This window comes from Condylura cristata, unplaced genomic scaffold, assembly GCF_000260355.1.
Source record: "Condylura cristata isolate star-nosed mole 26May11 unplaced genomic scaffold, ConCri1.0 scaffold00005, whole genome shotgun sequence".
Lineage (NCBI taxonomy): Eukaryota > Metazoa > Chordata > Mammalia > Eulipotyphla > Talpidae > Condylura > Condylura cristata.
The window spans coordinates 5085640-5112043 of record NW_004567106.1 but is presented as its reverse complement, the minus strand read 5'-3'; the positions used below and the strand labels follow the sequence as shown (position 1 = coordinate 5112043).

General features: G+C 38.0%; 1 protein-coding gene across 1 annotated transcript in view; it reads right to left on the bottom strand.

The window, feature by feature from the left end:
* The window catches only part of LOC101619122 (amphiphysin), a 187549-nt gene that overhangs the window by 57327 nt on the left and 103818 nt on the right, over window positions 1-26404 (bottom strand). The window contains exons 3-7 of the mRNA XM_004676661.2: window positions 22407-22461; window positions 13369-13463; window positions 10077-10172; window positions 2478-2585; window positions 791-876 (exon numbers count right to left, since the gene is read on the bottom strand). Of these exons, the coding sequence (XP_004676718.1) occupies window positions 791-876; window positions 2478-2585; window positions 10077-10172; window positions 13369-13463; window positions 22407-22461 (440 nt within the window). The remainder of the gene's footprint in view (window positions 1-790; window positions 877-2477; window positions 2586-10076; window positions 10173-13368; window positions 13464-22406; window positions 22462-26404) is intronic.

Here is a 26404-nt window from a genome sequence, read left to right as displayed (position 1 = left end):
ATGAGCTGATATAGATGTTGAACTTTCAGCTGTGACTGCACAATGAAGTCAACATGTTCTACAGCTTAGTTTTATAGTGAGCTCGTTAAAATTTCCTCTAGACATTCAGATAGTTCAAAAATGAACACTATCTAATATTGAGAGTGCTATGTAGAAATGGTCAAACTTCAGTCTAGAACCACATAAAGCTCAGTTTTAAAGGACAAACAGAAGTCCTCTAATTTCTATATAGGAAGGTTACCTTGCAAATTTCAAGTCCAAGGGCAGTTGTCCTGATTCCTGGAATTCCACTTAATATTACCAAGATTAAAAAACGTGCCACCCAAAATAATAGCTGGCCACATGCCGTATTTAAATTCAAATAAATCAAGGCCTCCCTGGCGGTATAGGGGTTAAACTCTCAGAGCTATCAAACTATCGCCAGCCACTATGACAAGATGTTAGCTCAACAACCCACACTGCGGAGCAGACATTTCCTGTCTGGCCTGCTGCTCCCCTCAGCAGTGTATTTCAATAGATATACCTGTTCTGCTCCCCACTCTGTCTCTAGTGAATCCTCTCATCGCTCACATCTCTGGTGTACACCCCAGTTCTTATATGCATAAATGAATAAAAATGAATCTTTTAAAAAATAAATTAAGACAAAATATATTTAATTTAAAGTTCAGTTCTCTAGTCACATTAGGCATATTGTAAGTGCTCAAAAGCCCATTACATGAGGCAGGGAGAGTGACTACCACTTCTGTAAGTGGTAAAAATTTATATGAAAGCTGTATAGAAACACCTTTACCGTGACCATAATGATGGCAACTCTTCTTGTAAATCAACATTAAACTCTTCAAACACTTTCTGTGCTTTTTGAAATTCCTCTTCTGCCTAGAAACCACACAACAATGTGTTCAAAGAATATCACATAAATACAAAAACATTTTATATGCAACATCATTTAATATAAAATATGAACAGTATGATGGCTTCTTAGAAATATTTTAGGGAGGAAAGAAATGTGGTTAAAATTCACATTTACTTTCAGTAGACGTGAAATGTGAAATCTCATTTCATTGTCTGAATTGATTCTAATGAATTGGTTACCATGAGTTGATGGTACTGATTGTTCCTGCAATCTCTGGCACTTTTCTTTCCTTCTCCAAAATGTGTTAAATGCTTGTCACAAATACTACTCTGCTCTGGATACTGTACACAGATTTTCTCTAAGAAACCTGGTCTACTAGGGAGTCTAAACACTTGCAAGACCAGGCTTACAATCTGCTCTATGTATGTTACAGGAACATGCTACGGGGAAGTAAGTTTCACAACGAAAGTTTGTTTTATGCTTACATTTTTGTTCATTTTTTTAAATGTTTGGTTTCTCCTCAGGTGTTGTCCCCATAAAATTCTAATTACCAAGACACCTGTAAACATCACCACAGACTCTTCCACTTTTCTCTCCTGTTTTGATCCCTTTCCCTCTCCTTTCCCTTAACTGAATCTTGAAGAAAAAGCAAACATTTGCTACAGAAGGGGGTGAAGCATCACAATACATAAAGGTGGAGTTCCTTGGGTTTGAATTCTAACTCACTGACTGTGTGCTCTTGTCATATACACACACAGTAAGGTCGACCTCACAAGTGTTGTGAAGTGCTGATGTGGCCCTGCATTTATAGTGACTTGTCAGGACCTGACATGTAAGTTGCAAAGGTTCAAGCTTGGGATGGCAGAGTACAAGAAGGAGAGGGAGCAACAGAAGACCTGCAAGTTAGTAATGATGGATAGACACGTAACAATGAAATTGTGAGGCTCATATCTGCTGCTGCTGCAGGCACTTCGAATTTTTATTTCTATAGGCAGTGGGTGCTAGTAAGAGGCTTAAGCAGTGAAGGGCATACTGACTATCTGATGTAGAAAAACCAGACAACTGTGTGTAGGAACAGAGGAAGAAACAAGACTAGAAGCTGAGGGAGAAGGTAGTTGATGCAATCGGTTAGTTGGCATCCTATAAGACTGACTTGCATGGTAAAAGTTCCTGAAATGGGTTTTCTAAGGTATCAAAATATAGTATGTGTGTGTATGTATTCTTAGACATCTAAAGTGATGTTTGAGAATTTCAAACCTGGCTTCTGAGTAGGTATTTTAGTATCAAATATGGACACAGCCACAGAAAGACCAAGAACACGTGTTACTTTCTTTGAACCTACAATACTTTCTTTGATCCTACAATTCTGTTGGGGACCAAAATTTATTTGGATTAAATGCATGAGTCTGGATCACTCATGCAAATGTCACAAAAATGTGAAAAAACTGATTTTAATTAATACGGCATTAATTAAATATGCAAAGCAGCCCACAGTACCGTGTTTCTGCTTAAATTCTATTCTTAGCCCATCCTTTTTTAAACAGGAATCATTTAATCCTAAAAGCAGTATCGCTGTAGGTCACAGAAGATGGAGCGTGTCATCATCAGGGGACTCAGGCTGTACCTTAGAGATCCGACTCTCGTCCTTCCTCTTGGAGCTCTGCAAAGCTTCCAGATGGTGCCGGGCACTGTCATAATCCACCAGTTTCCTGCTGCGCTTTGCAATGCGATTCTGCCAACGGGAAATAGATGCACTAAGAAAGAGACAGGGTTATAGATTCTCTTCTTGAGTGCGAAAATACTTTCTTTGTCCAGCGTAACTGAGGACCTTGACTGGAGATTTAGTACCCAAATGATTCTTGGAAATCTGACTATAGCTTCCAATCCTTTGTGTGGAAAAGAAGTATGCAAATATTTCCCCTTTCGATAATAATCAGGCCAATGATGAGAAGGTCAAGAAAAATTTGCTGTCAAAGTTTAGAAAACTACAGAATTGAACAAGTAACCTACATTCTCTAGTAACTTATGTTCTAAACTTCAAATGTCTATTTTTGAAGATACTGGAGGACTACCTTAGGATTTAGTTGTATAATTCAAATAACACTCACTACCAACATTCTATAAAGCAGATTTAGTTCCTAAGAAATTATTTTTCCTAGAAACATCCTACTTTTTGTGTTAATACAAATCACCTGAGGAGCTTTAAAAATACATTGATACCTAGAGAATTTCACTTCCAATTAGGATATAGACAGGTGCAAACAATAACACTCCCATACTAACAAGAAAAAAATCTGTACAATCTATAAAAACATAACTCATCTTGATTGTATCAGACATGAAGTCGCAATAAAGTAATCTAAATTCCAAAGAGTAACAAATCCTACAAGGAGAAACAAAACACACAAACCACTTCACTTATGGCAGGGCACAGGTAAAAGTTGTGGACACCAGGCAGCTAAAATTTAAACAAATTGTTAAAGGTCTGGTGTCTGGTTGTTTAAAACATTTATGGGCAAGCTCCTCCCTTGGGCTTTCTCTGAGTGCTGCAAAAAAGTTTAGGGACAAGAGTTTTTGCTACAGTGCAGGTGAAAATGAGAAGCTTCACGATTGCTGGAGGCAGACACAAAGCCCTGTGTATTTCCATATTCTATTTCTATTACAAAGCCAACTTGTAAGTTGCTTGAAGAGAGCAACAAATGCTCCTGATGCTAGAAAACAAACAATGGTCCACTGCATGGAAGAGAGGAGGAAGAAGAAAACAATACTGAGAGGACAGGAATCTGACACTCGGGTTAGAGACAAAGGTCATTGCTACAGGCAGAAGGTAGCAGAAAAGTTCCTACCCAGAGGAGAGGGGCATTAATGCTCCTGGAGTGTGCTCTCTGACTTCCATAACAAGCAGAGGTCTGATCCCATTTGGACAAGCATAGGAAATTCCTGCTCAAGAGAAGCACAGATGTGAGGTCAGCTTTACCTAAGACAAGGCCAAAAAAGAGGAAGAAAAATAGTCCTGCCCCACTCTAAGTCTAGAACTGAACAGCTAGTGGCAGCCGCTGGTGGGAGGACCGCTCTGCAATACAGATAGACAGCAACTGGAACCTGACACACAGCCAGACATGGAGAAAAATCAAATCTTTGCATCCAAGGGTCCACCTGATGGGGATCCAGGGAGAAACAAAAACCATAATCAAACCAGTAATCTAAAATCATTATAGATGCTAAAACAAAAGCACAAGGAAATTAGCAGGCCGATTCCAGAGGAATTTAAAAGCCACAGAGCCCTGAAAGTGACAATAACAACAGCAAAACCCAAATCCAATTCAAGCTGTGATTACACTGATTTGAGTTTCAACACTAAATGACAAAAAGGCATGCCCATTTCCAGGAAAAAATAACACTTTGGTCTTCACTATTGTACCCATGATTTCTGGCATGCAATCAAAAATTATAAACCACAATATAGGAAAAATGAAAAAGAAACAAAAAATGACGCAGGTGGAAATCAAAGCAATCAAGAGAACTAAATTCAACATGACCCTGAAATTGGAAGTATCAAGCAGGAACTTTTAAATAATTAAGACTAAGTTGTAATTGGAAAAGGTAAACTGCAGACAAACAGATGGGGAATTTCAGAAGGAATATGAAAGCTTTGATAGTCAAATGGAAATGTTAGGAAACAATACCAGAGGAAAAAATTCTTTGATGCACTAACCACTAACCTTAAAACAGCTGAGGAAAGAAACAGTACACTTGAAAAATACATGAAGAAGTTGATATTATTAAAATAAAAAGAAAAGAGAGTCGGGAAAAAGATAACCAAGCATTCAATACCTGTAATGCAATAATAAATCATCTAACATAATGCAAATAAGCCTCAAGAAAAGATGAAAGGAAATCAGAACAATATTTGAATAGGCAAAGTTTGAAAACATTATAAGGTAGTGAAGGCATCAAAGTAACCAAGAAACTCATACAACTCTGAGGAGGAGAAATACAAATAAAGTTTATCATGAGTAGTATAATCAAACTGATTAAAGCCAAGAATAAAGAAAAAACAAAGTATAAAGATAAGATTAATCCACAGAAACTAGGCAAGGAAAACACTATGAGATAACATCCTTAAAGTACTAAATTATTAAAAATAAAGCAAAATTTGCCAACTCAGAATTCTATTCCTAGGGAAAATAGTAGTCAAAAGTAGAAGTAGAAATGTTTTCCAGACAACTGCTAAGAGAATAAATTCTAGCATAAGAATTCTAATATTAAGTAGAGCTAGCCATACAAAGAAATGAGGATTTCACCATCAAGGAAGATAGAAAGGAGTTTTCTTTCCTATTTTCAATTACTTGAAAAGGTAACCGTTAATCAAAACAAAGATGAAAACATATAAAAGGGGCATATAACATATGTAAGGGAAAAAGAATGATAATAATAATACAAAGAGAAGCAGAGAACTAGAGTTGCATTTTTTTCTAAAAAACAATATATAATTTGCATATACCATATTAATGTCAAGGGTCCAATACAGTAATTCAATATTTGCAAATATTATGAAACATCCACAGTAAATTTATTTAACATCCATTAGATGTACACTGCTGAAAGGTTCTTAGACTACATACAGTGCTATAACATTATTTGAAGTTAGTTTAAGTGAAGATGAATTAAACTAGAGGATAACCACTTGAAAGTTACATAAATAAGAATAACTAATGCCTATTATAAGCAGTTGTAAAATTTACTAATTTCTGAGTCCATAACTAAAAGATTCTCATTTAATTCATCTGAGGTAAATACACGTATCTGTTCTTTACTGAAGGGTCTTAGTGATATATTATGGCTAGCCAGACTAATACTGAGACTACTGCAGAAGACCCTTACTTGTGATATGGTAGGTGAAAAAAAAACTGTAAAAACATAAGTGATTATGGCTTAAAAAACAGTCACATGCATGGATCTTCACAGCAACCTACCGTAAGGATGCTATACAAGTAATTCCCATTTTACATGTAGCTAATTATAAATTGCATGAGGTTAACCTCTAAGCTACCCAAAATTGTTCAGAAACTCCAGGGCAAAAGATGGAAGGATCAGCCTCCTACAAGCGCCAGGAGTAAGGCAAAGCTAGTGAGTTGCTTAGGACTCAGCACTTCAGAAGGCCTCATTCTCAAGGTCACGTAAGTACAATGTCAGTAACCCACAGTAAGTACTTCCTAATATTTTGAATCCTAGTGTTCTCACTGTCTCTTCCTTTATGCTATTGCTCGACACCCCCTTCAAAGAGATGCTAGTGCAGTTACTCCCATTTAGTACTTCTAGTCTCTTTCACTTTACCCTCTGCACCTACATCTTCGAACAGAGTTAGTGGTGGATTATGTGGCTGATATACCACACTCCTTTGAATGATAGATGATGAATTAGCCAAAGCAGGGCAGAGTGAGGCCCCTCTGTGAACTATCGCTGTGCTGATGTGGTGACAAATATCATTATTATGTTTTTTTTTTTTAAGATTTCTTTATTTATATATACAAGAGCTGGGGTGCAGGAGGTGAGAGGATCCACCAAAGACAGAGTGGGGAACAGAACAGACAGATTGACAGAATATCCTGCTGAGGGGAGCAGTGGGTGAAACAGGAGAAGTCTGCTGCACCTCATGGGTTAACTCCCTGGCTGGGGATTGAACTTGTGCTTTGGTGACTGCTGATGGCCTCACAGTGCTGATATTTAACCCTTTGTAGCACCAAGGAGGTCCAATAGCATCATTTTCAATGGAGTATGTTCTTTCTTAAAATATATATATATATTTATTTATTTATACATAGAACTGGAATATAGGTCTGAAGTGCAGGTGGTGAGAGGATTCAGAGGCAGAGTGGGGAGCAGAATAGGAAGATCTGAAATACCCTACTGAGGGGAGCAGTGGGCGGGACAAGAGAGGTCTGCCACACCTACTTGGATTAGTGCCCTGGCCAGGGATTGGACTCAGGTGGTGGTGACAGTACTGAGACTTAACCAAGAGAGGCCCCAGGAGTATTGCCTCCTGCAGCAGTGACTTTGTGTATCTACCTGCAAATTCTTAAGCTGCTCTTTTGTTTTGTTGACTGGTGTGGGAGAAAGGGGAAGAGTGTAGGGGTAGGGCCTCCTTTAATATCTTCCAGGAAGCAAATCTTGTTTCTCTGAAGATGAATTTCATTTTGAAAGTGCCAAAAATCCAATTACTTCCAAGCTTTGGAATAAAGTAGATGAGTACACTGGGTGACCTTATTTTTTATTCAAAATCAAGAAGTAAATAGTGACTCATTTTCTTTTGTAACTGACAGATCAAATACAGAGTGTAGCTTACCATGGTGGAAGCAATTGTTTTGAAGGCCATCAGGCATCTGGATGCATGCATTTTTATAGTGGAAAAACAAGTAAGTCTTTTATCTTTACCTATCTGATATTTGGGAAACTTGAAAAAAGAACCAGATTTCACAAGTAAGGGTGGCTACTTGAGCTTTTGTGTAGAAAATTATAACATTCTTACTTATGACCGCAAATTTAATTTTTAAAATCACTTAGCTTAATAAGTAATTAATTCAATTAGCTTAACTAAAATTTATTCAGGTTTTCCACATTCACTGACTTCTGCAGTGAAGAATATAATTTATTCTACCTTTTTTTGTTTCAATACTAACTCCAGCTTGGAGTTCACTTTGGCACATTGCTGTAAATATACATCTAGTTGCTCATGTCTGGTTGTCAAGTTAGAACTAAACCTACATTTTAGAATAAATGCTCACAGCTGACAATCTGCCAGCATTGGTGACAAGCTGGGGCTTCTATAAGGTTGGTTTCAGATGTCAGTTCTACATAATGGAAACCATAACACAAGGTGCCAAGGTAGTCACAGTTGGGAAAGTCAAACATTACTCCCTCATGAAGGGAGCCCTGACTGATGGGCTACAGTAAATATTTGAAAATTTACCTGAGGTTCCAACCACATGTGGCCTGTTGGTTTCAATGGGAATCAAGGTCCATGCTTTGAATATCCTCCACTTACTACTTTTGATCATCAATAACCCAATCCATGAATAGCCCATTCATTATATAATTACTGGGTATCAATTTTATGAAGCAATGAATCCACATCCATTTCTAACTTTCATCCAGAATAATGACACACAGAATAACTACAGCAGCTTCATAGAAAAAAAAAAGTTCAAATATTAAAAACAGCTTTCCTGCCAACTTTCCAATTCTTTGCTTTATTTTGAAGTTAAACACTACCATTTCATCAACTGTTCATATGAAATGGTTTCATTACTCTCTATCTTGACTGGTAATCTATATGCTTGCTATGCTAGTCTAAATGTGACCTCAAGGAAAGTTATTGTTTCAATCTCTCTTTATGATGTAGGTAAAACCATGACACATTATTTCATCTTCATAACCTGAACCATCAACTCCAAGAAAAGAACTGCTTAAGTGACAATTCTACTGAGTCCATCTTTCTCACATGGAACAAATTGAAAACAACTAACCAATATGTTCTGCCATGATTTCATTTTAATACCTCTATGGATTAACATAAGTACTTCTGTATGTATTTGCTTTCCAAAATTATATTCTTCTAGAAACTACAGCAAATTTTCAAATAACACTGGGCAGCACCATAACAAATAAGATGCTTCATATTTTATCGATGACACTATGTTATTATTATTGAAACTCAAAAACTTTTCAAATGGGTTCTCCTCTAGGCCAACACAGCTTTCACTTACTTAGCTAAATCATACTATAAGTACATATTATATGCATAATGTAGCCAAGTTATAAGGTGCTTTGGACTTTTCAAGTAAGATGACAGTTTCTATGTATCTTCTAATTTATTGGGAATTTATTTTTATGGAGACCAAATTACCATGTAACAAATGATAGTCTAAAGTGTAATAATAATTCTGAGACTGCTGCACAAATGCTATAATTTCCAAGATTAATTTTAATATCTATTAAATAATCTGAAGATATCCCAAAACACTATTCCATAACCAGTACATGTGACCTTACTGAATTTTTTACATTTTTAAAATATAAGTTCACAGAAAATTACAAAAACTTATTTATACCTTTTAATTAGAGTATATTTATACAATGGTTCAATAATTTGTTCTGCTACCTATGATGAGAACATCATCAAGAAACCATCATTTGGACTTTCCCACAATGTGAGTGTACCTAGTCTGATCCACTTGGGTTCTTACCTTGTAGGAAAAATGCTCCTGGTACCCCAAATCACATTTTTATGTTGGTCAACTAGTAAAAGGTATCCTGTATGGAACCAAAGGGACTAACATCATTGGTATGAGAGCTATTTTAGTCAAGTGGTTCCACTCTGTTTCAGGGTTAAGACCAGTGTAGATCATTTCCTGGGAAGACACATAGATGCCCACAAATTCTGATTCATGGCCTCCTCACCCTACAGGAGAGGCAGTACATGGCTAATTTACCCAGCACTCTTTCCTGGGCCTGAAAAATAGCAAAGCCCTGGGACAGCAAATATATTAATTCTATTATTTACTATATACTACCTACAGGATTTTAAAACCACATTTAACTCCAGAATCAATTCAAATTTATATTCAATCCTTGACTTGTGTATTTCTCTTCTAAGAAATCTAAGTATCAAGTAAGTGTCAAATGAAACAAGTATTTTAAACAACACAACTTTAGACCCAGTTCTAAGTATGTTTGAAATGCTTATTATCTTAGAAGTTCAACTTGAACCTGAAAATTTTAAGAGAAAAAATACACAGGTAGAATATGAACACAAGCAAAATAAAAAACCAACAATATCAGATTTTGCTCTCATTTTTGTAATCAATCTTTATTCTTTTTGTAATAAATCTTTAATTGGATCAGTGTCTCGCTAATGGAAATTGTCAATATCTATATAAGAAAAAGGTTTGAAGATATAGAAAATTGGTGCATTTTGCAACCTCTCATTTATTATTTTATGTCTATAGGAATAAATGACTTCTGCAGTGAATTACTAGCTAAAACAGTTCATTAAAAGGGAAAATGTGATTTCTATGACTACCTTTCAAACTCATAGGAACAGGATAAAATTACCAACTTTCCTTGATGTCAATGTGAAGACTTTCAATGCTTATCTCTTGCTTATGTTTCAATAAGCACATGAAACCATTCAATTCTTCCCTTTCTAGACACAGTAAAATACCTTTATATCAGGAAATTGGCCAAGATAGGTATCCAGTGTCAGCAAAGACCCATCTACTAGTTTTTGATGGAAATCTTCCCACAGTACATCACATTTCTGAAAGAAAAAGAGGAACAAAGAGATTTCTATGGAATTAGCTTAATTAAATACCTTTTTTAAAAAGATTTATTTATGCATACAGAACTGGGGTACAGGCCAGAGATGCAGGGGCAGTTAGAGGTTTCACCAGAGACAGAGCAGGGAGCAGAACAGGCAGATGGATGAAGTACACTGCTGAGGGGAGCAGCGGACGTGTCAGGAGAGGTCTGCTGTGCCATGTGGTCACGTCCCGGGGCAGGGATCTAACTCATGCTGAAGTGGCTTTATCTTCTTAGTGCTGTGCTTTAACTTGCTGTGCCACCAGGAAGGGCCCAACTGAATGAATACCTTTTACCAAACTTCTTAAAAAAAAAAATCTAAGATTATAAAATTAAGTATTACTTCCCCAGATAGGAGATGCTAGAAAGAATGTGGATTATTTAATAACATAATAAAATTTCAAGGAAATTTGGAAACCAGTTTTAGTCTACTAATAGAGGCTAAGGTTCCAGCTCATTAAGAAATATATCTCTGATTATCAATTACTAAAGAATATTGAAGATCCAAGAGGTCCCCAAATTTCTACAGATAGACATTGAGGCTAAGAGACTGTAAGGAATTCCACTGAGACATCTAGCTCCTTAAGTAATCCATGAAATTAGAATGCTCTCCAGACAAACAATAAACCATTCCTTAAGCCTCCACAGAGGAAGAAAAAATATGCAGTCACATTAGAAAAGACCCTACCATTTATGGACTAACTATGATAAATAGACACTGAATATTAGGTATCACTACGAGTTCTACTACTATTATAATTACCTGTACTACTATTACTAATAGAAATAGTAGGAGTAAGGCATAGGAGTAAACACTATGGTTATTCACTGAATTCTCACACCAACCTTATGAAGAAATTCTTATGGTTGCCATTTTATAGAAAAGGATGGGCCGGGGGAATTTCATTACTTTGCCAAGTCATACCTCCACTGTATGACCCTGGAAAACTGAGTTATAAATTCCCCACTTAAATGAGTTGACAACATAAAGCATGTCACATGTGCAATCCAAGCCCAGAGCAGGTGATCATGTATGTCCTCTCACATTTTCCCCATTACTATATTTGGGGTAACCCAGCAGAGCCTGCTGCTTATTTCCCAGTATCTACCATCTCCTTCCTTGAGTAACAGAACCTCCAATTTTCAGCAAGGCAAATGGCTGCTGACACCGACAGTATTACCCAGCTTTCATTGCAGCTAAGTGTAGCCAGCAGATTCAGCTCTGGTCAGTGAAATGGACTCTCAGTAAGTATCTCTAAAAGGAGGAACTGGGATTATCTGGCACTTGTATTCTTTCTTGCTAAGTAGCATGAAGAAATAAGAGCTGGCATTTCTTTTTCATCCTTCAAAAAGGAACCCTAATTATTATAAACTAAAAATCAAGATATTTATGCCAAATAAAAAAAATTTTTAAAAAATACTGATTTTCTTTGTAAGCAAGGCCTTTGAACATGCAGTATTAGTCTGTTAGTCCCTTCACCATCAAATGAGCCTATATGTGGATCTGCAAGTGAAGATACTCGTGGTAGTTGCAGAGACCAAGGTAGGTATCAGGCATTTTCTTTAGAAATAAGTGTACCATCTGACACACTGGTAACACAGTGCTTTGAAAAGTCATAACACAAGTCTCTTTTACTCTCTTAAAATGCTTCATTACATGAATTTCTAATGATAAAACACTGATCAGAAATTCATGAAATGAATTAAACATTTCAAAACACGATGTAGAAAGTGTCTTTATATTAAAGAACTATGACAAGATGCTACTTATTGCTTAATAAATGTATTGGGAAATGATGTGTGGGGGCTGGATTTGCCATTCTTATCTGTAGTTTTCACAGAGGAAACAGCCAATAAGAGCTTTACACGTACACACAATCTGTTTTTAGCTTAGTGACAGTGGAATTATGAAACTCAATGTGGGATGTGGGTACTGACATGGGACACTGCCCAGGGACAGTGTTAACCTGGCTTTCCCAAGGCCCACCCAGACAGAGGGCATCATACGTAAGGGTCTCCCTGAGCTGTGCCAACATTTCTGAGGTCTTCTGCACCTAAATGAACAGCAATAAGCTCACCAGAGATGGGAATGACAAGCAACTGTTCTTTGTTTAACAAGAAACCTGGATGTGACTGAACCTCTGACAGTGGCCTTCTAAGTTCAGGAACCATGTACTAAGCTGATGACATGAATTCATAAGCCTGAAGTGTGCTCTCTATGTAAAATTATTGTCCTCATTTTACATGTGAGAAAGCAAAAGTCTGGGAAGATGAAAGAGCCAGTCAATGACACAAAGCCATTCTTGGTCTCCGCCCCATTCTGCCTTTCTCAAAATAGCAATGTCTACTTTCTCATTCTGACAAACCGAGGAACTCACCCAGACGCTGGACTTCAGATGTGAAGTCACATCTGTAGACAAAGCTTTCAGAAAGTTACTATTAGCAGGCTTTGCAGACCAGTAAATGACTAGCTAGTGTCAAGTGAGACAGAAGAGCAGGCTGAAGGCCATACACAAATTCATGCCACGAGCCAACCTCCCACCAATGCTATAATGGATTGTTAAATCATTGCAGCATGCTATATGTTATTTTTCCCTCCAAACACTTTAGTGAAGCCTTTACACATGGGAAGAAGTTCCAATTATTGAAATAACACTGTGTTTAAAGCCATGTTTCTATAACTAGTAGCAATCTTGGTTTTAATTGCTATAACACTGATTTACAATATTACACACATTTCAGGAGTGACTGCTTCACACCTGGACCACACCACAGCCACCACCTTATTTCTAGTATTATTCATCACTATTCTACTGAACTTCTCTACTGGACCTTCCCTCATACCTTCAGTTTCCTCTTTCTCTTGTAATCATTATTTAGTTAACAAAACCTAAGGGATTGTTTGTTTTACATTTGAAAACTGTTATTCTTATTTTGAGGAAAAACAATTTTTAGCCCACAGCTTTCTATCCGTCATTTTATAACTACATTCACCGATTACTCTAACTTCGGTGCCATCCAGAGGGTAGAATTGCTTTGTGGGTAGAAGGTATCCCCTTGGGATTAAGACCATGAATGCGTAAGAGGCTGAGGGCATAGTGGGAGGTTCACAGAAGTCACCTCAGGCCTTGTGTGAGCTCCAGACCAGCTCTTACCTCCCCGACCATTTTCACGTCTTCTCGCCCATACCAGTCAGGCTCATATACTTCATGCAGAGACTCAGTAAGCTTCATGGAGGCTTCCTGCATGCCTGGTATAAAGAAAAACAACCTCTTTTAGACAGAAAAGACTGAGGAGTGGCTTCTTTCTTCCCTTCTTTTAAGTAAGTAAAAAAAAATCTTAAAGGGAAAATTGTGAAGGCATAATAGCATTTGTAGTCATGGCTTCAAGACTCCTGAACTTTCCTGACCACACTGTATACTTTCTATTATTTATATGATACTGGGTCTTAGAAAAATCAAAAAGGTGTCTTATTGTGAAAACAACAATAATTATGTGTCCTACAAATAAACTGTAAATGTATAGGACACCTAGAATACTTGTCCACAAAACTACAAAGTTCTAAAAAGAAATGTGATCCCAAACCATTTTAAATGTTATTAAGTAAAGCATCATTTTAGAACCGGGTAGGTGAAAAACCAATAGGTTTTAGAGCATACAAGTTGAAAGTAGCTAAGTGACCCAAAAAGTTTCAATAGAAAAAAGTTTTTCCAATATCATTAACTGCTAAAAAGAGTTTTAAATCAACTTCTCAAAAGGCTTAGAACTTTAAATCAGAATTCTCATGCAAGATACACTGACTATGTTGCAGAAATAGTGTTATCAACAGGAAATGTTTCTGAGAGCAATGTGGTGACATTAAGTACCACCAAGTCTTTCCCAGGCTCCTCTCCAGCCCTCCTTCGGAACACAGTGGGAGCAGATGGCCATGGGCACGGACCAGAGCTGGAAACAGAGCCAGGTGGTTGTGCAGCTGCTGAGCTGGACAAGGGCCTCTCTGGCACCTGACTCTCCACAACTGGAAGGCGAGACTGTCTCAGTTGGCTTTAGTCAAGAGGATAGGAAAAGAGACTGAATAAATGGAGATGAGACTGAATAAATGGAGATGAGAGAAAACTCAGAGGTAAAGCAACAGTGCTATCATGAGATTAAAAATATGTTTCATGGCAGAAGCTGGAAGGGATCATGCTCAGTGAAATGAGTCAGGAGGAAAAAGAAAAATATCAGATGGTTTCACTTATAGGGAGACTATAGGGGGATCAAGTAAGGGGTCAGGGGAAAAAAGAGCAATAAAAACAACAACAAAATAAACAGAAAACTATAAACCAGAGACATTCTGCAAGGGAGGGTGAAGGACCAAAACAAGGGAGGGAAGAGCACAAGGGACTATGATGGTGGTGCAAAGGTGAGTGGGGGGGGGGCGGTTCTGTGGGGGCCCACACCGGAGAGGAGAAAACAAACAGTGTAAAACAATGACCAATGACGTAAAATGCATATAAATAAACAATTAAAAAAATACATCTCATATACTTGACGCCAGTGAATCAGAGATGGACAGTTTGTGTTAAACTGACTCGCCCATATGCTTGTTCCATGTAAGGCAGTCAATTCTGGGTTCAAGAATGAGAGTAAAGGGCAAAATAAAATATCGGAAGTGATAGAAGCGTTACACCAAATAGCATGAAAGTCTACACGCAATTTGATGTTTCCTGATCCTCTTCACTCAAAAGTGTACAATATCCCTTGTCTTCCACTGATAAGATGCAGGTATATATTTGGTCTTTGCATATTAGAGGTTTCAACATTGGGGGGGTCACACTATGTGTGAAAGCCGGTAACCTTCTCTATATAGCATCCCTCCCTTAGCAAGCTGAAGGATGCCATTTACAAGGAGAAGCACAGACACACACACACACACACACACCCAGCCAGAAGGAACTGGCAGTCCAAGTTGAAGCCCCAGCAGGCTAGGATGGGAAAGAGAACTTGATGACTCAGATCCCTGAGAGGTACTGACGAGGGAAATCATGCTGGAGGTGTAGAGAGAGCAGCCCCCATTCCCATCCCCCCCCCAAAAAAATAGCAAAACCTGCACCTGTGTCCTTGTGACAATGTTCTCTCTTGGGGTTACATGTGGCTACTGTTAAGGTGGCAGCAACAGCATAATGTCATGTTCCCACACTTATATCTCCCTGAATACAAGCAAATCTATACTAAGAAACCTACTCTCAAGGTCACTAAATGGCCAAAAGTCATTATTTGACTTCTATAATTCAGACCCCCAAAGGAATCTATAGTTTTTTTTTAATTCTTTGTCATACATCTGATGGAAATGATAACAGCTATGCAGACAGATTCTAAACTATGTCTTTGGAGAAAGAAGAAATGGCATTTTAGGACAAGTAACCATGTTGGTGAAAAGAAAATGATGAATGGAAGCTTAAAATGAAATAACGTTAAGATCTCTATCAATGGGGGTTAGAGCACAATGTTGTGGTAAATGTCTATTTGTGGTAAAAAAAAATAAGAATTGCTGTGCAGATAAGCAGTGATGGATAATTTGGAAAGAAATGATTCTGGCATAGAAATTGTTTCTAGAACACTAGAAGGAAGTATTCAGACAGATACACAGGTGAACAAACTTTGTACTAAAGGGACTTAGACTGGCAAAAACTTGAGGGTTTCAGAACTTACCCTGAAAATAGCAGAAGAGGGGAAAAAAGCTAAAAACCAAGTTCTCTTCAAGCAATTTAACAACATTAAAGCAAAAGATACTAAAAGCTATCACTAGTACCAAATATTTTCTAACAAGATAAGTGATTTCCCAAACGGTCAAACAGGTGTCTAACATCATGCATGGAATTATTATTTTACCAGTGGATAGAAATCACTCCCCTCTCTTTTAAATGTTGGGCCTCCTCCAAGGCATTTATTTTAACACCCTCTATAGCCAACGCAACCAGACATGCACACTCCTGTTTTCATCCTCTCAGGCTGGTAGCACAGATTGCACATCTACAAGAATCCTCTTTGCTTCCACACACTGAAAGTATGCATTTTATTTTAAAATGCCATAATGAAAGCACATGATGCCCCTGCTGAGGGGTTATAGACTATGAAGTGTATCTGAATTATTGCAAGTATTTAGCAGCTTTGCCCATTGTTTAGAAGAGAGCTGTTGTAAGAAGATAACAGTTGCCTAAGGGGAAAGCAGGAAGGGAAGTTTCTCTCTTGTAGTTTCAAGAAGCAAGTACAGAGGAAGTAGTGGGGGGGAAGGTCTAGACTATGAGAGTGTGTTCTGGGCCATTCTTACATGTAATTGGCCAAGACTAACAAAGGTTAATTATACTACATGACTCCCCTCCTCCCCCGGATTTGGAGTGAGAGATAGTTTGTTCAGCATCCCCATGTCTGGCTCCACAGCAACCCATATAGCAGTGGCTCTTCCACTTCACTACTGGACATCTCCACTTGGAGGTCCAATGAGAACCTCAAACTTCAAATGTCCTGACTCAAAACTTTCCCACCAAACTCTGCTCTTACTCCTTTTCCCAGCTGATATGAAAATCACCCAGTTGTTCCGGTTAGAAACCTGAGCCCCTTCTTCCAACACCATTGCCATTGCCCAGGGTTACTCATTCATTGTGTCATTTTTTTTTTTAAGATTTATTTATTTATGCATACAAGAACTGCGGTACAAGCCAGAGGTGGGGGGGTGGCAGGGGTAGTGGTGCTAAGATTCACTAGAGAGAGTGGGGAGCAGAATAGGCTGACTGACTGAAATACCCTGCTGAGGGTAGCAGCTGGCAAGACAGGAGAGGCCTGCTGCGCCATGTGGGTCAGCTCCCTGGCCAGCAGGGAATCTAACTGGTGCTGCAGTAGCTGGCAGTGGCTTGACAACGCTGTCTTTAACCCCTGTGCCACCAGGGAGGCCCTCCTTGTCTATTATTTAGAGCAAATGAAATAATCCATGCAAGTGGTTGAGCAAAGTACTTACATGTAGCAAATATTCAAATGTCAGCCTTCATAATAAAACTATTTTTGGAAGCCATATGGCACCATAATTAAGACTATTATTTGTAATCATTCAGTCTGTTAAAATCTTGGTTCCATACATACTATCTTAAACAAATTATCTAAATATTTCATATCTCAATTTTTCAGAGTACATTACAAATAATCAATGCCAGGGGTAGTAACCAGAAATATATGAAATGAGGTAGGAAAAATCTTGTCAGTGCCTGGCACTTAAGTGCTCAATAAATGTTAGCTATTGTTATTATTAAACTACTGGATTAGACTTCTAAAAATTTTCTTTGCAGTTTCATTTCCTCTAGTCTGAATTCTATACAACCACAATAACTACTTTTTCTAAAATGCAAATCTGATCATGTGACTCATTCCTTGTCTAAAATAATGTAATGACTCCCTGCCCCACTGACAGAACAAAATTCCAAGTAGGAGACAAGATATAAACACTTCTTTACACAAATGCTGTCTACCTTTTTGTCATCCAGCTTCATTCTCTGGTAGCTCTCCACTGATACAATAGTTCCCTAAAGAGTCTCCTTCTACTTCTGTGGTCTTCATTCATATTGCTTCCTCGATTTTGGTCCTACCATCATCAACATGCTGCCTTTCTGGGTCCATTCAGGCATGAGTTCCTGGAAGGACCATTCCTAACCTGGCCTCCTATCTCCCTGTAAGGTAGGGGTCCATCCTCCTTTGTGATGACACACAAAGCACAATGTGCCACACCACATCTGGCCTTTCTGTTTGGTTAACATTCTCCCCATCTCTACGTAAGAGTAGGTGCCTATCATGTTCACCCCTGGAACTCTATCTTCTATAATATTATCAGGCCCACAAATAAGAGCATAAGATTTACCTTGCAAAGTCCAAGCATCAGCAGAAACAATAAAGACTTAGAGCAGTGGGTACCACCCAGAGATCCATGATAATAAGATGAATAGGCGTTACTAAACACAATTTCATAGAATTCCAGTTGCAGAGATTTTAAGGGCTTCAGAGAGCAACTGTGGCATAGTTCCTTATAGGTAAGGAACCCAAGGCAGCTGAGAGACTTGGTGATTTTCTCAATTTTCCTTGGTCTCAGATTCAGGGCCTATGACTTTTCAGGACCAGTTCTCATTCCTCCACAATATTGTTAGCATGCTGCCTGGCTTACAGGACAATTAAGAGTTCACCTTGGGAAGCCAGGAAAATTGGCCAGAAAAGCACTCTGAAGATGCAAATTATGACCTACTTAACACATAACCCTTACCTTACAGTATGTTCCCGATACCAAAAATGTGCTCCAAGGAATATCAAGACTTTGAGAAAGGCTTCCAATCATAAAAAAATTGCTGGCAAAAGTTGCCTACAAATTTAAGCCTACTAGAGATTATATATTAGCATGTTGAGAAGCTCTGATAATCACTGTAGGGAACTTGTTTAAAAATTCACCACAACCACAAAAATATACAGAGAACTGATGAAACTCAACAAAAATAAACAACCTTAACAAAAAAATGGGCAGAAGAGCTAAAAAGACACTTCTCCAAAGAGGAAATGCAGATGGCCAACAAGCATATGAAAAAATGTTCAACATCACTCGTAATAAAGGAGATGCAAATTAAAACCACAATGAGATACCACCTCACCCCAGTGAGAATGGCACATCTTCAAACAACTAGCAACAACAAATGTTGGTGAGGATGTGGACAAAAAGGAACTCTCCTGCACTGCTGGTGGGAATGCAAACTTGTACAACCACTATGGAAAATTGTTTGGAGGTTCCTCAAACTGCTAAACATGGAACTTCCCTACGACCGAGCAATCCCACTCCTAGGTATCTACCCAAAAGACACAAAAACACTGATTGAAAAAGATACCTGCACCCCCGTGTTTATTGCTGCTTTATTTACAATTGGAAAAACAACATGGAAGCAGTCCAAATGCCCAAAAGTAGATGACTGGATAAAAAAGATGTGGTACATATATATAATGGAATATTACTCAGCAACCAAAAAAGAGAAACACATGTCTTTTACAGCAACTTGGGTGGAGCTGGAAAAGATCATGCTTAGTGAAATAAGCCAAAGAGAGAAAGAAAAATATCGGATGGTTTCACTCATAGCAGGAGTATAATGGACCAGGTGAGAAAATAACAAGAATAATGAACAACCATTTTGGGGGGGTGGAGTGGGGAATGGGATCAAAAATGGGGGGTGGAGTGGGGAGGAAGTGCACAGGATTATGGTGATGGCACAAGGGTGACTTGGTGATAGGAAACCCGCGGGCATTACAATTGAGATGGAAAAAAAAATTTTCCAAATTGTTTTAAAATTAACTTTTTTTAAAAAATAATTCACCACAACCAGCCTTGACCAAAGTAATGCAAACACAGGCCTTTCTTATGACTCACCATCACTCAATCAGCCAAATGTATTGTATAAACGCTGACAGGGTGTTCCTCCTGACAGTGGGGATGTGCTGTCACATCACAAGGTACATGGGCTGCACAGACCCAGAGAAGGGCTGTTTCAAAACTCCACCCAGTATCTCCTGAGCTAATGTCACTCAGGAATTCTTCTATACCACATTAAGGAAAGGAATTATGCCAGTCTTTTTAAACAGAAAGCATTCTTCATAATAAGGGGGTAAAATAACAAGAGCCCTGGAAAGAGATCAAATTCCCTCAGCCTTTCAACAAATGTACCCATACCCCACCCCCCCCAAAAAAAAATGAGCTAACAGAATATACTGTGCTTGAATAAATGTGTGACTTCTGGCATTTAAATCCTAAATCAATGATGAAAGAAAGACTCAAAGTGCCTTCTATTTTATGGCTAAACTATTAGAACTGTTAATCTTCCCCAAAATTTTAATTATGAAATCAATGAATTTGTGAAAGTTGTCTGCAAACATAAAATAAGGCTGATGACATCCGTCACTGCTGTGTTAGAAGGTTAAAAAGAGATAAGTATGGCTAGAACACAGTATCATAGCAAGTGCTCATAAAAAGATGAAATCTTGCCATTGTGACAACATGGACGGAACTGGAGGGGAATGTGCTCAGCAAGTTAAGTCAGAAAGAGAAAGACAAACACCAGATGACTTCACTCATATGGGAATATGAAGAAACAAAAGGACTGAGAAAAATACACCAACACAAACCATAGAAATATAAACACTGAATTGAGGCTATCAGCGTGGGAGTTTAGGGGTGGGATCAAAGCTGGAGTGCCTGATGAATTATGTTTATGGACTGGGGATGCCAGTCCTGGGGATACTGGAGGGTGGGATATGGTCACATACATCTGAAGAGGTGTGAGCCTCTTTCCTAAATTATATATGGTAATGTAAACCCATGTTATCTCAACAAAAATTAGTCAAAAATATTAATCCAAGGAAAAAAACTGTTTTTCAAATAATAGTAGTAAGCTGCCATTACTCCATTATATAGATGGACCATAATTAGTGAAAAGAAAGCCTCACCAAGTATCATGACATTCAAAGGTAGTATAGAGCAATGGCTAAAAGCAAGGCTTCAGGAAACACACAGATCAGAAGACGCATCCTGGTTCTCTTGATTAGTGGGCTTTGGACAAGCCACTTAACTTCTCTTTACCTCACTCTTCTTTCTATAAATGATGATAAAGGTACCTGCCTCTTGGAGTAATGTGGATTAAAATGGTATGCTTGGCGTAAAAACATTTAAATACATTTTTAGTTTAAAAATTTACTTTATTAATATTATGACTACTTAAGATTTTACTTTTCCACTATTTACCAGTAACTTTGTAATCAATATCACACATTCACAGTGAAACCACTAGGATAGATTTTTAGAAATCGACCTGTTATATCAAAAGTCATGTCAAAAAAATTGCTGAAGGAATGCTGCCAAATTGCTCTCCAGGAAAGCTTCCTACCAACAGTGTATAAAATGGGTATTCTCCCCACTGCTTTTTCCAATTCAAGGTATTACCTTCTTTTTAAAAAAATGTTTTAATGTCTTTGAACATTTGAAAGAAAATGGTGGTGCCCCAATTTGACTTTTTAATAATATTCTCTGATCACTCATGAGTATATTTCACAATTGTTATCTAACTGTAGTTCTTCCTTGGCTAATTATTTCTTCATGTATTCTATACACTTTTTCTTTTAACCAACAGGTCATCACTTAACTTACTAACTGAGCCCTTTATATCTCAGCTCACTTTCATTAACTATGTTGTCAAAATGTATGGGAGGACATTTTATGTTTATTCAGTCAAATGACTCAATCTTTTGACTTACACTTTGTCTTTTAGGTTATCTCTGCAAAAACCTTGTCATCTAAGACCAGAAACTAAGTCTGCTGTATTTTATTCTAATGCTTTATATACACATTTGAATATTTACTGTATCTAGAATTGTGAAAGGGAATAAAGCATGAGTCTAGGAACCTCACTTTTTTTTATTTGGCAAGTTTATTCAAAAACACTTGCAGAAGAACTCTTGCAGAAGTTGTTTTCTCCCCACTAATCTCAAAATCTACCTATGAGCCATCCCACCCATGGGTACAACTGGATGTGACTCGGTGCAGGGAGTTGAATAATTACAGCAAGCAGAAATGGGCGCACCCACCTATGTCCCCCTATACCCATCAGTAGCCCCATTTCTTTACTCGCATGACTGAGGCCAGGAACCAATGCCAGGACCTTTCTGTCCCTGTTCAGGAGCAGGGAGACAGGTGCAGCTGGCCCCTTCACGTGACAGGCACTCCAGGGCTTGTTCCCTGATAATCCTGTACCTGCCTCTACTTCCATTTCTTGCTTTTCCAGCTAGGGATGAAGTGTGACTGTGCATTCTACTTTTGGGACATGTTTTCCCATAGGAAGTAAATAAGCTGCTGCTTTTCTTACACAAGGTCTCAAGCTCCTTCTAACAAATCTTCCTAGAAATCCTGGCATGTGAGAGGCACTTACTCCTAGTTTCCAGCATAAGGGCAGGCATATTCTTCTCTTTTTATTCTAGTTAGCATGTCAATGAGAATTTGGGAGTGGGTGGAATAGAACACCTGTGCTCAAGTATCCATCTTGCAGAAAGCCAAAAGGCTTTGTAACTAACAATTAAGCCTGTCACTGGTGAATTCCAAGAATAACCTATGCTTGGCAATATGCAGTGAATAACTCATACACATTACCTTTGATAGCTGCTAAATACCCTCGGAGTTCTCGCTGAAGTCTGGTACCCTCTGCCTGCAAAACATACAAACACAGAGATGCTAAGCATCTTGTCCACATTTTGCATGCAATTGTGTATGAAGCAAGGTGCCAGAGTTACTATTAACAAAGGCTCACATAAATATGTGGACACATATTAAACAAAATGCTGACCATCTAGCTATCTATAGATATTTAACTTAAAAGAAGGCGACAAGCGAGATTTTGCTAAAATTGGAAACTATGACCCATTCATACAGCTTCCTATGAACTCAACAAAGTCTCTACATTTTGACATATGGGTAATATCAGCCAGGAATTGATCATCACTATGCAATACAGTAGCCACTTGATCACTGGCTATTGAATGCTCCCAAAATGGCCAGTCCACATGCATGTCCTCGAAGTATAAACTACATACAAAATTTCAAAGACTTGGTACAAAAAAAAAAAAACCCACATTAATATAATCACTGTCTACTGTATTTATATTTACCTCCAAAATGCCACGTAAAAGGAAATAACCCCTAACTCAGCAGATTACATTTAGCCCTGAGACAGTCATTCAAAGTGTTTAGGAATATATAACAAAGATAAAATAAACATCACATTTAAAGACGGAAATTAATATGAAGAAACTCAGAAAATAAATAATTTAAGTCTATATTTAAGACCACAAAAGGGCTTTGTATGAGAATATTTTCCACACAGTGATTCTATATAAATCTTGGGTGGAGATTTATCTACATTAAGCACAAGTGATTTTTTGCAGCTCTGGAAATAGAGTTATTACCTGATAAAGGTTTAGGGTTAATTTACTTGGTGTTATATATGAGCTTCAGAAGCCTGAAATTTAATGAAAAGTAAGGAAAGTCAATGGAGTTAGTGAGCAGGGAAGCCGTAAAGTCATTTACAGAAACATTTTATAAAGGAAATCAAATTGGAAAGATTAAGGACAAAGCAAATGGTTTAGCAAATGGAAACCTGCACGCTGAGCAGGGATAAAATGAAAGGTCCTAAAAGAGGGCAGCAAGGCCCAGATTATTTGCCACACAGATGGCAGATAATTTAGAGTATAATATCTGAAACCAGTGTGATTTACCTAGACAGTTCTAGACACAAAGGAATCTAAAACCTATCGCCCAAAAGGGGCAACTGAACTGTTTTGAATCCCCTAAATCCACGTTTCTTAAAATGAGTTAAGTGTAGACCTCAAGGGTACTTAACAGTCTCCTGAGCACATAGAGCTACGAAATAAACTTAAAACATCCCTCTGTAACATCAATTTACTGAGACTGAAGGGAAGAAAGTGGAGGAAAAACCATTATTTTACAAGCAGTGAGCCACTTGTGATACAGATTGAAAAACTGCATTTAGATGAAACAAAAACTTCCTAGACATCACTGCTTTCAGCTGTCTGCTTCAGCATCCGCTACCGTTTGTGCTCCTTCCACAGAAAAAAGAGAGGCAAGAACTAACTCATCAGAGCTCACGTCTCACCCAGAGGGATTATTTACTTTCAGAAAGTAACACCAAGCCAGCCACCGTAACTGATGGTAATGAATCACCACAATTGCTCAGAGTAGCTGGAAATAGCAAGAGAGCAGTGGAGAAGGTCACTCAGCCAAAAAAAAAAAAAAAAAACTAAGGAGTAAATCATATCAAAATAAACCCACTATTAAGTCACTATCTTTCCTACAATAAAAAGAAAAAAATCAAGTAATTCAGGTTCCAACTCACATACTGCACTCATCTTGTGCAAGAGACACAATAAACCATGTTTTAAAATAAGAATCTAGAAGAGATTTTTTAGATTTTATGAGAATGGAAGAATTTTCAAATTATACAATAATGGCTTAAATAGATGAGTTTAATTTCAGCGGATAAACTGGAAGTTAATTTAACTTTCTCCTCCAATTATTAAATTTGTTAATTTTCCCCATAAGTATTAAGATTCATAAATCATTCAGTAATAAGCATATTAAATTTCAGAATGTAATATGCCTGAATCAAAAAAGGTAAAAAGCCCTAGGAGAGAAAATTTTCATACAGTAATTCTCCTATACAAAATCTACAGTATAACAAAATTTTCTTAATATTATTATTCTATGTGAGTCAAAAATATGTTTGCAATTAGAATAAAATTCTTTGAACAGTAGTGAGATCTCACTGAATTTGAAGTTCTTGCCAAAGTTCTCTAAAATTACCTGTCATGAATTATGTATTGCACGTGTGTGTACAGAGATGGAAAAATCCCACAATCATAGACCTACACATATATTTTCCCCTTCTATTTCCTACGTCATGCTCTACAAGGTGAGGTAACAATATTAGCCTAACCCCTGACCAGACTCTCCGTGTAAAGCTTGTGAAAACACAAGGACAAGTGAATCTATTATAATTAAATTGTCTGCATTTTTTACTAATACTCCACTTTGGAGAAGATCCAAGGATTCACTGCCTACAGAATACCTTGTCCTGGCACACAGTATAATACTGTGGCTCTGGTGTTAGTCAGAGGTTATTTATTTATTTTCTCAATTGAATCACTTATCAGTATCAGGAACTGCTGTTTCTCAAGGCTAGATGATTCCCCCAGGCCGCACTTTCTTCCCACACAGTCCAGGGGAGTCAGCCTGCTTTTTTTCTTCCTCATTAAAGTTACTCCCACCCACTCCCTCCCTTGGGTGTCACACTCAGGCAGGCAGGGAGAAGGAAGCAATCTCTTCAGTTCACTGCCTCCTGGATGTTCTGGAAATTGAGCCAGGGTCATTTCAGAATTCATCATGGAGATATCAAAATTTAACAAGCATGCGAAATGTTACATAATTTAAAAATCTTACAAAGGCCTGCATAACTTTGCCTTTAGTTAAAAAAAAAAATCCCTTTATGCCCTTGCTGAGTGATATCTTAAAGCTGTTGCTTTCTTCACTTACTCATATGAGTAAGCTCATGATATACCCCCTAAGGAATAGGCTCAAGTTTAAAATCTAATTAAGTAAAGAGTGCAGCAAGCACATCACCATGGCATGTTTCAAATTTCTTTGTCACTCAATACAAAGAAATTGCATTCTACACCTAATTAAATGGTTTCCAACTTGTTTTACATTATATTGGTTCTCAGTAGTACATGTTCCTTAATTATTTATATGTAAGTTTTGGTAGAATTGTGTGTGTGTGGGTGGTTTGGAGGGGAGAGGCTGGTTATTTCCCAGACGGTCTGGGCAGTCTTACTTCAGAACCCTGGACAGCTCTTAGTTAGGGATGATTTCTGTTGGAATCTAGAGAAACCAAACAAGGATCAGACAAACTATAACACTGACCCTTGAAAGTAGACCATAGATCTGAGACACTCAGGATAGGAGGAGAATAGGGTGGAGAGCATGGTGGAGGACTGACTGCAGACACTTCAGTGGTGGAAAAATTATGGTGATGCACCTGAGGGGAGAAACCCTATATTGTGAAAAAATAAACAAAGATGTTAAAAAAATAAATCTGACAAATGCCATCACAAAAAAAAAATACATTTATGTAGTATCAAAGGGGCAGCTACAAATATACAAATGCTATGTCATCGAAATTTTCTTATGATGGTAATAATACAGAGAATCACAGATATTTCCTCCAAGGTGAGCCAAGTCCCTGGTAAGAAGAGCTATCACAGACTCTGACACACAGAAATGTGTATCAAAAAGTCCGGAGCATGGCGTCTATCTTTAGCTCTTCACTTTAAAAAAAGGGCTAAATTAGGCCACCCTGGTGGTGCATGGGTTAAAGTATCAGGACTATTAAGCTATCACTAGTCACTGCCAGCCACTGTGGCATGATTTCGATCCCCTGCCAGAAAGGTGAGCCACATGGAAGGTTAGACCCCACCTGTCTTACCTGCTCTTCCCCTCACCAGTGTATTTCAATAGATCCATCTGTTCTGTTACCCACTGTCTCTGCTGAATTGTCTCACCCTGCACCTCTGGCCTTC